Source organism: Protomyctophum parallelum (assembly GCF_964188405.1).
Source record: "Protomyctophum parallelum genome assembly, chromosome: 3".
In the NCBI taxonomy this organism is placed as follows: Eukaryota; Metazoa; Chordata; class Actinopteri; order Myctophiformes; family Myctophidae; genus Protomyctophum; species Protomyctophum parallelum.
In genome coordinates this window covers 8,038,560-8,048,682 of record NC_139698.1, presented here as the reverse complement: position 1 = coordinate 8,048,682, position 10,123 = coordinate 8,038,560, and the positions used below count along the sequence as shown (strand labels likewise).

The window sequence follows — 10,123 nt, the reverse complement described above, 5'->3', positions numbered from 1 at the left end:
TTGACTCCCTTAATCCTTATTACAGTTCCATTGTTAAATCATTTTGTGCGGGAACCCCTTTTGGTGTTATGCATTATGTTATGCTTTAGCTATTGAAAAATAGCAGATCTACAAGCTCATAGGGTCTGCTATTTTAGAAAAATCGAAGAACGACTGACATAGAAACATAGCTTTTTCAGAAAACTGTCAGGATGTAGAAGACATTTTTAGAATCTGATCTCGGGTCAAAATGGGTTAAATCAAAAATGAAAATAAAAAGATGAAATACTTTTTCCTACTGTTAGTGTGTGCACAAGAAATGTGCCTGATGCAGAGTACTGGATAAACTGGAGTAGGCACCGTGGGACTTTACTGTACGAATATGAATTGTAATCATTGGAATGGCGGATTCGGGCCAATACAGTAAGTCCCGAAATACCCATTATTGTGTCTCAAAGAATATCACTCAAGGAGTCTTGAACCTTAAGCTCAAAACCACACCAAAGGGTAAAAAGGGTTGGGACAAAATGGGGTTTTTTTTTCAGCTATTGAAAAATAGCAGATCTACAAGCTCATAGCGCGCCACCGAGTGGCGCGCTATGAGCTTGTAGGTCTGACGTCATCATGCTTACGTCACACATGACGTCATCATGCTTACGTCACAGAGTTATAATTATTAGATATATAAATGTGACCAACGACATTTATGCATTCAGGCGGTAAGTAATCAGTCATTCAGTCTCTTCTCCTGAGCCAGACGTAGCGTATAGTGTAAACGCAGCTCAGAGCGCCCACTTCAAGTGTGACCTAACCCCTGCATCAGAGCACACACACACACACACACACACACACACACACACACACACACACACACACACACACACACACACACACACACACACACACACACACACACACACACACACACACACACACACACACACACACACACACACACACACACACACACACACACACACACACACACAAAATGACTGCATGATTGTCGGAAAACAAATCATGTAAAGTTAATGTTGCTAAGGATTGCAAATTATTGTTTCAAATTTCAAATGAGTTAAAATCCAAATGATCAAAACAATTAAGTATTGTGTTCAGACAGTTTTAGCTTGAGTTGTTAAATGTACATTTGCAAAAGTTAAGTCTTTATTCTAGACAAGTTATTACACAGGCTCCTTGGGACTCACTGGACCGGTGGTGGCGTCGACATTATAGCTTTCCTGAAGTGGTGCAGGTTGACCCGAGAGTCGAGACCAACTTCCTCCTACATCCCACACAGGACCCCGAGACAAGTATGGCTCCGACTGAAGACGAAGACAAAGACCACGGATACAACCTGGCTGACAGGAATAAAACAACAACACTCCAACAGAGACACAGCACGTGTAAGGCCATGGTACAGTACGCTATGACATTCAGTCCACACGCTAAACAGCTGCTTGGAGCCATGGAGGGTTCAGGATGTCCGCTGTCGCTCGGCCACGGCGTGTACTGTGAAGACTGTGTGGAGAAGAGGTCACCGTGGCACGGCTACTTCATGCCGCGCTCGGCCGGAGTCGTCATTTGCCAGAACAACATTCGCAGCCAGACGCAGGTGAACCGCACGGTCGTGCACGAGCTCACCCACGCCTTCGACCACTGCCTGGGACGCGTGGACTGGAAGAGTCTAAAACACTTGGCCTGTGCAGAGGTCCGGGCGTATAACCTCAGCGGGAGGTGTTTCACCAAGGAGTGTGTCCAGAGGTGGGCCGTGACCAACATGGGCGCGGCCAACAAAGAGAAGGCGGAGAAGGCCGTGGCCGAGGTCTTGCACACGTGCCTCAGAGACCGCACGCCGCTCGGCCCGACGCCGCACGGCGAGGAGAAGAATGCCTTCAGAGAATTATGAGAGCGTCTTTCGCCTGAATGGGCTCTAATGCACAGCGTTGAGGGTCTATAGGTCGTCTCCCACTGCTCCCATTAAAACCTCCTCGTTGGCCTTTTACCTGGCACTGGCAGTTCCATCTACAGCATCCTCCTCCAGGTTTAAGGCAAGGCCAAGGCAAGGCACGTTAATTTGTATAGCACATTTAAACAAGAAGGCAATTCAGTGTTGATTTATGTGAAAAGGCTCAAGGCTCAAAAAAGTTGACAGTCCACAAAAGCAGATTTTTGTATTATATTTACCTCCTAAAGTGCAGGTTAATTCACAGTGCAGGCCCGGACAAGAATAATAGTTCAAAATGAAACACTGGCCAAAACAAAGCTCCAGATAACAGAGCCGAATAAACACTTTAACTTGGCAGTTAAAGAAAACGAAACAAACCAGGAGGTGAAAAATGTTCGGCGACTACCTTTTTTCCACTGACGAAAACTAAATAAAAGAGCTACAATTTCATCAACAAATACAAACTAGACAAAAAATGTCAGATTGGTTATTTTAAGCATGCCACCGCGTATAAAATCAATCATGACGACGTCATCAAGGCCCCGGCAAAATACAATTTAATCAACTACGGTAAATCAACTGGTCCATTACCATCTTGGGATAATAAGTATTGTACTTCAGCATTATGTCATACTTTATCTATTGAAAAATAGCAGATCCGCAAGATCATAGCGCGGCACTAGCGCTATGAACTTAATTGTAGGTCTGCTATTTTTGAAAAATCGTGAAAATGTGTCGCAAAACCTTTGAATATATATTCTTTCAGAGCGAACGTTTTTAACTCAAATCTTTGCTTCTGGGGGGGGGGGGGGGGGGGGTGTCCCTAGAACTACATATTTTCAGATGGGGGTCGGTGGCCAATTACATATATATTTAGGGGTCCTTGACATGAAATTATGGAGCACCACTGATACAGAAACAGGAGGTATTTCAGAAAACTGTCAGAAAACTATCAGAATACATTTTTTTTTCTTTCTTTCGACATCAGGCCTGGTTGGGGCTTTCCCCACCACTGCATACAGTGGGTGGTCTGGGAGGGGGGGGGGGGGGGTGTTGTTGTTGCCTAGCTGCTGTGGACTCGTATGATCTGGATCTCGTGGGTGTTTGTTATGTCTATGTTCTTGTTTATGTTTGTCTATAATGTGGTTCTTAAATCTGGCACACATTTCCCAGTTTGGGACAGACATCATAATAATTATAAACCTGACCTTGACATATTGGCAGCACTTTAATCAACACGTAAATACAATTATGTGGTTTATAAATGATCAATGTGATTAACGTGATGTCATATCAATTATCATGTTGCATTATGAGAGGAGAAACAGTGGCTGGAAAAAGTACTCACAAGTTGTATACTTAACCCATTTTGGGTGGGAACCCCTTTTGGTGTGTTAATTATGTTATGCTTTAGCTGTTAGCAGATCTACAAGCTCATAGCATGCCACCGAGTGGTGCGCTATGAACTTGTAGGTCTGCTATTTTTGAAACCACTGACATAGAAACATGGGTATTTCAGAATTTAGAATAGAAGACTTTTTTTTTTTTTTTTCGACGTCAGGCCTGCTCTACTGGAAATACTCCATTACAAGTAAAAGTAAGTATTGGCATCAAAATGTATTTAAAGTACCAAAAGTAGAATGTACTCACTATGCAGAATGTCCCATTTGAGTTTTCAAATGTATACAAATATTTAGAAAAAAATGTGTCGCATCGCGACGCATTGTGAGCTTGTAGATCTGCTTTTTTCAAATGGCCCAAAATGTATATATGACTGAAGTGGTTAATGTATGTTTTGTAATATTAATAATCAAAGTAGTAACTAATGTTTTCAAATAAATGTAATGGAGTAAAAGTGCATTATTTGCCTCTGAGATGCACTAGAGATGCACTAGAAGTAAAAGTATTGGAACTACTCGAGTAAAGCACAAATACCTCAAAATTGTACTGAGGTATTAAGTACTCCACTGTATTCAAAAGTACAGTACTTGAGTAAATGTACTCAGTTACTTTACACCACTGCAATCAAACAGGCAGGGGGAGGAGCTACAGCTGAGAAGAGGACTGCTGAGGGTCAATAGGTCGAGGCGACCTATTGACCTAGGAGATTAGGAGAGGAGTGAGGAAGGAAGGAAGGAAGTAAGGGGCTATCTCTGGGTGGAGGCCCTCTTCCAGTCAGTTGGACATCGCGTCATAGAATTACTGGAAAGTCAATTAATTCATTTAGCTAAACGCTTTACAACAACAAACAACAATCCCAAATGAAAGGAATTAGATTTCCTAATAGGGCGTGATTTATCTGCTGATGAAATAGACTCATGGAAATGTCTTTTAATTGGGTTTAATGTCTGTCTGTCTGTCTGTCTGTTGTAGGCAATAGACATCACACACTGAACATCGGATCTATCTCCAATCTCACATGCAGGGAGGGTTTTATTTTCCACTTTTTTTAAAATGTTATTTGGAAAATGTCAAACGTTGTACTATACAGCAATGCATTGAAGAAAATGTAAAATCTTGAATTTATATTTTTATCAGCATGAACTTTTGAATACTATTACATGAGTAATATTTTGCATTGTTCCCGACGTGACCGATATGCCACAATCAGAGGTCGCGTTAGTTAGACATTTTGACAATGGACGGAAAATATAAATCCTTCCATGACATCCTGACCGGTTGACAATGACATATGACAGTTCATTATAATTATTATCACCGCAAAATAATGTGTATTGAACAGTCAATCTTTATCAGTTAAAATGACACTTTTAACGAGAAGGCACTTGTAAATAAAGTCACAAAGTCACAAAATCACAAACTAACAATGCACGCACAATATTTCAAACCCTTTCTTAAAATTAAAGCAATAAGAACTAGAAATGTGCAATTCTGGGAAATTGCATATATTGCACTGATGCGAGTCGCGAGGAGGATCCACTGGGAACTAAATTCCACCTTCCCATTTATATTATAAAGCTTAAGATGTGAAGCATGACGACCGGCAGCGACAACAGAAGCTCCACCAAAAAGCGTCACTTTTCTGTCGTGCAAAAGTTAACAAAAAGCAGGTTCACTTTTTGCTGTCAAAACATTCTCAGACAGAGAATGTGGTTGGTTGCCTCCTGTAATACATTTGACCAGACTATATAAGTAAGATGGTGTCAGTGTCATAATGTCATCTCTCTATAAATGCATCTCTGTGTGTACGTCGTACAGTACGTGCGTCTGTAATCAAAGTCAAAGTCGTACGATGTGTCACAGTCATTACCGCAGTGAAATGTGTTCTCCACATTTGACCCAGCCATCTCTTGGAGTGATGAGCCGCAGCCGTGCTGCGCTCCCCCCCCAATCCAACCCTTTGATGCTGAGTGCCAAGCAGGGAGGCATTGGGTTCTCATCTGTACAGTCTCTGGTTATAACCCGGCCGGGGATCGAACCCCCGACCTCCCAGTCTCAGGGCGGACGCTCTTAACCACAAGGCCACTGTCTGGCCTTGAAGCCCCCGTCGTTCCACACCCACCCCCACAGTGTCCGGTGTCGAGTTCATCCCGTCGGAATGCCACCACAAGAACCTCTGCCCGGGCTCTGGACCTGATCACCCCCTATATCTCCATATAAGGAGCTGGCCTGTTCTGACATCTGCATAGACTCCATATTTGGGCATGCCTGACAAAGAACTCCATATATGGGCCGACATACGTCACACATACCCAGCCGATACATACTGTACCCCCTATTGTTGACCTTACACCAATTTTCAAACGTACTTTAGTTATGTGATGTCATCGAGAACAGTGGTTTCTCATTGGCTGGTGGAATGTACGAACATAGATACCCCAGCCGATGATCGCTGGTCCCCGATTGGCCGATGGACAACACCGACACACATACATACTTGGTCCGTGATTGGCCCGACATACGCAGCCAATTACAGTATGTGTGCGCTCTGCTTTGCGCAAGTAATAACTGCAGGGTGGGGCATTCATGTCCAACTTGCATCGTTCCAACTTCCAAGTAGGCCAGTTGCCCAACGGGCACCACTGTAGTACATCATAATAATGTGAAACCCGATATAGACCCTGTAGATTATTATGGCATCAGCATGATGACATAACGTTAATCTCCATAGACCCACATGACGTCATCACTCCGCCCCCTGTGACATCACGTGGGTCAATACGTCATCATCACCATAATGTCATCGTCAAGGCGCCGCTCACCAAGTCTATGGACTTTCAATGTCCAATGTTTGTTTAAAGATCTTAACGACAAGCATGTGACATTCATTCATTCATTCACATTAGAACAAAAAATACCTCTTCATTTCCCCTTTTATGGACGACAGTGACGTAGAGCCGTGACATCATTCGTCGTCTTCATCTTCAGGGTTTCGGGCGGTTGCGTCTCATTCGACGGCCAGCGTGCGACAGAGACAGTAGAGCTGCGCAGAGTGCAGTGGAATGACACACGGTAAAACAGAGGACGAGGCACGCACACGCTGGAGAAGGCATTTGTCGCACCCGTATGTGGAATGCACCGCGACCGCTCGGCTATCGGGTCACATCACATCATCGCTCACCGCCAGGAAGAGGACTTGGGACTCTGGCTTAGGTCCTATAGCAGGTTTGGCTGCGACGCTGACACGTTCCGCCGCTAGCTGACCTGCCGTCTATGTGTTTTAGCCGTCATTTGTACATCATCATCATCATCATCACACACCGGTCGGCATCGCTAACGCGGCTAATACGGTCATGGAGGAACTGGACCAGTGGATCGAGCAGCTGAACGAGTGCCGGCAGCTGACGGAGGGCCAGGTCCGCTCGCTCTGCGAGAAGGCCCGGGAGATCCTGAGCCGCGAGTCCAACGTGCAGGAGGTGCGCTGCCCCGTGACCGTGTGCGGCGACGTCCACGGCCAGTTCCACGACCTCATGGAGCTGTTCCGCATCGGCGGCAAGTCCCCGGACACCAACTACCTGTTCATGGGCGACTACGTGGACCGCGGCCACTACTCGGTGGAGACGGTCACGCTGCTGGTGGCGCTCAAGGTGCGCTTCCCCGAGCGCATCACCATCCTGCGCGGCAACCACGAGTCGCGGCAGATCACGCAGGTGTACGGCTTCTACGACGAGTGCCTGCGCAAGTACGGCAACACCAACGTGTGGAAGTACTTCACGGACCTGTTCGACTACCTGCCGCTGACGGCGCTCGTGGACGGCCAGATCTTCTGCCTGCACGGCGGCCTGTCGCCCACCGTGGACACGCTGGACCAGATCCGCGCGCTAGACCGCCTGCAGGAGGTCCCCCACGAGGGCCCCATGTGCGACCTGCTGTGGTCGGACCCCGACGAGTCGGGCGGCTGGGGCACGTCGCCGCGCGGCGCCGGCTACACCTTCGGCCAGGACATCTCGGAGACCTTCAACCACGCCAACGGCCTCACCATGGTGTCGCGCGCCCACCAGCTGGTCATGGAGGGCTACAACTGGGGCCACGACCGCAACGTGGTGACGGTGTTCAGCGCGCCCAACTACTGCTACCGCTGCGGCAACCAGGCGGCCATCATGGAGCTGGACGACGGCCTCAAGCACTCCTTCGTGCAGTTTGACCCGGCGCCGCGCCAGGGCGAGCCCCAGGTGACCCGGCGCACCCCGGACTACTTCCTGTGAACGTGTGGTCCGAGGCCCGGCGCACCCCAGACTACTTCCTGTGAACGGGGTCCGAGGCCAAAGGCCGTTACCTGTCGAATATCCACAGAGCAAACAGCCGTCCCCTTCTCCTGTTGGGTGCGGTTTGCGAGATTAGCTCTGGCAGACGGACAGACCCTCTTATAGACAGACCGCTTAGCCTCTGTCAGAGGCACGCTGTAAAATCAATGACAACAACCAGGGATATTTGCCTGATGAAAGGATTACAAAATTATATTTTTTTAAGTCGTGTTATAGAAATGTGTTGTCATAATGCTGTGCTTATGGAGATAAAATAAAGAAAGAAAAGCTTACAATGAAATGTTTAAGATTCTCCTTCCATTCTTTTTTTAATTGATGTTCAGAAATGTTTGTCAACTAACCATCGCTGCCAATGTGCATCAGATGTGCCATATTATAATCATTATGATCATATTATGATTATTTTTATGGCATGTGTAGAACCTTTTTTTTTTTACGAAGTGGCTCTGCATTAGTCCAGCTTTCTAAGGTCTGTGTGTCTTATAGCTAATCTCACAAACTGCTGGACCGATCAGCAATCAATATATTGTACGGAATGTACGCACTAAAAGGCGAAAAGCAAAGGAAGATCAGGGGTTATTATCATAAACAAAAAAATCACACCTGTGTGAAGTGAGTGGGCGCTCTTATCATCATACATCATCTCATTCCGACCAAACACAATTTGCGTCCTCACTTTTCTGTCATCACTTTTTATCCTCAATATATTACTTTGCTCAGCCAATCAAATCATCGCTATGGGGTGCTCAGCCAATCAGATCATCACTATATTATTCACACAAACACACACAGCTGTGCATAGGAGGGGCTAGCGTCCCTCAACAAATTATGTTACATAAAACAATCAATTCAAATTAATTTAATTTAATAATAATTGTGCCAGTTTAGCCCCAGCGTTCAAGAACTGCCGATTTACAAGTTCCCAACGCGTCACAGTGTGCTGTAAGGTGAGCTTGTAGATTGAATATCTTTTCTGTTTTCTTTCTTTCTATTCATTCTCTCTTTTTTTTAAGCCATTTCGAGGTTACGGGTATTAAGGTCATTTGGCATGGAAAGAGTTAGGAAACTCCTGCCTTAAAGTAGTACAGCTGTCGTCTCAGACACCACAATACTAGGATCTGAATAGAGAGACAATGGGACACTGTCCGTGGTGAGGAAAACAAGTACAAAAACAAGTACAAAGTTCAAAAACAAGTACAAAAAACTAACAAACTAGGGGCTGTATTTTGCGTGTCTTAAATACCAGGTCTTATTCCCTAACTTGAGTAAACTAAAGACCTGGAGGCGTATACATCTCTGATGTATGACTCCAGATTAGGTCAAGGTTGGACTTCCAGAATCAAATTTAAGTAAAATATTTCAAAAAAGTATAAAAGGTTATGTGAAAAATGTATTAGTGGAGATACTTCTGTGGCCCACTGCCAGTGTACATATAAAGTGCTACCGCTTATCGGTCCAGCAGTTCTGGAGATTAGCTCTACGCTCATGGACATGCAAAAAACAAAATAGAACTCTGACACTCTTTTCTTTGTTTCTCCATTAAAAAATAAGTCCCTCTGTTTTTCCCCCTATACGAACTGACAGACTCTAGCCAGCAGGTGACTGGAAAAACGAAGGCCTGTCACCTTCAACAAGATTAGTGGAACCTGGAGGTCTGATAAAGCAGTAGGGGGGGGGTTCCCCAGATGACAGTAAAGTGACCATTTAACCCATTCTGACCTGAGATCAGATTCATAACGAGGTTTCCACTGGACACACACTGGTCTGATGAACCCATTCTGACCTGAGATCAGATTCTAAAAATGTCAGTCGTTCTTCGATTTTTTTCAAAAATAGCAGACCTACAAGCTCGTATCGCGCCACTCGGTGGCACGATATGAGCTTGTAGATCTGCTATTTTTCAATAGCTAAAGCATAACATGATGCCGACACCAAAATGGGTGCCCGTTCAGAATGGGTTTAAGACTTACTGCACTTGCTATGAACTATGCACTGCTCAAACATTGACCGAATTGAGTCAAGAATATTGAAAATAGCTGATCTATACAAGCTTGTATAGATCGGCTATTTTCGCAATATTTACAAGTCAAACTAAATGTAATGCCTATAGTACGATTCCAAGTGCTTGTCAGGGTGGGGGGGGGGGGGGTCCCCAGTTCAAATATTATCTTTGGTTGGGGGTCACGGCCTGACAAGCTAACCATTGTTTAGAGTGGGTTTCTACTGTATGTGCAGGCAGAGACCCCCAGCTACCACATACGAGGGTAGGAAGCTTAGAAAAATACTTAAGGGGACATTTCTCATTACCTAGTGGAACGGACGCCAATCTCACAGGAGAAATAAACGGGCTTTCCACTTTCATTTGAGACCCTCCAGGAGGAAAAGTGATTATTATGCGATCTCATAATTTACCACATAATGGCACTGATTATTCATGCAGGGGTCCATTTAAAAATAATAATAAAAAAAAATC

General features: G+C 45.2%; 2 protein-coding genes across 2 annotated transcripts; both read left to right on the top strand.

The window, feature by feature from the left end:
- Positions 1-1,291: 1,291 nt before the first annotated feature.
- On the top strand, positions 1,292-1,885 carry LOC310856519 (mitochondrial inner membrane protease ATP23 homolog; the record flags this gene model as incomplete). The annotated part of the gene is made up of 1 exon (XM_083761991.1): positions 1,292-1,885. The coding sequence occupies one exon, from the start codon at positions 1,292-1,294 to the stop codon at positions 1,883-1,885; it is 594 nt and encodes a 197-aa protein (XP_083618117.1).
- A 4,805-nt stretch (positions 1,886-6,690) lies between these two features.
- LOC310855358 (serine/threonine-protein phosphatase 2A catalytic subunit beta isoform-like) lies at positions 6,691-7,590 on the top strand (the record flags this gene model as incomplete). Its single annotated transcript, XM_083760328.1, has 1 exon — positions 6,691-7,590. Exon 1 carries the CDS (start codon positions 6,856-6,858, stop codon positions 7,588-7,590), a length of 735 nt encoding a protein of 244 aa, XP_083616454.1. The 5' UTR covers positions 6,691-6,855.
- Between the last annotated feature and the right edge of the window lie 2,533 nt (positions 7,591-10,123).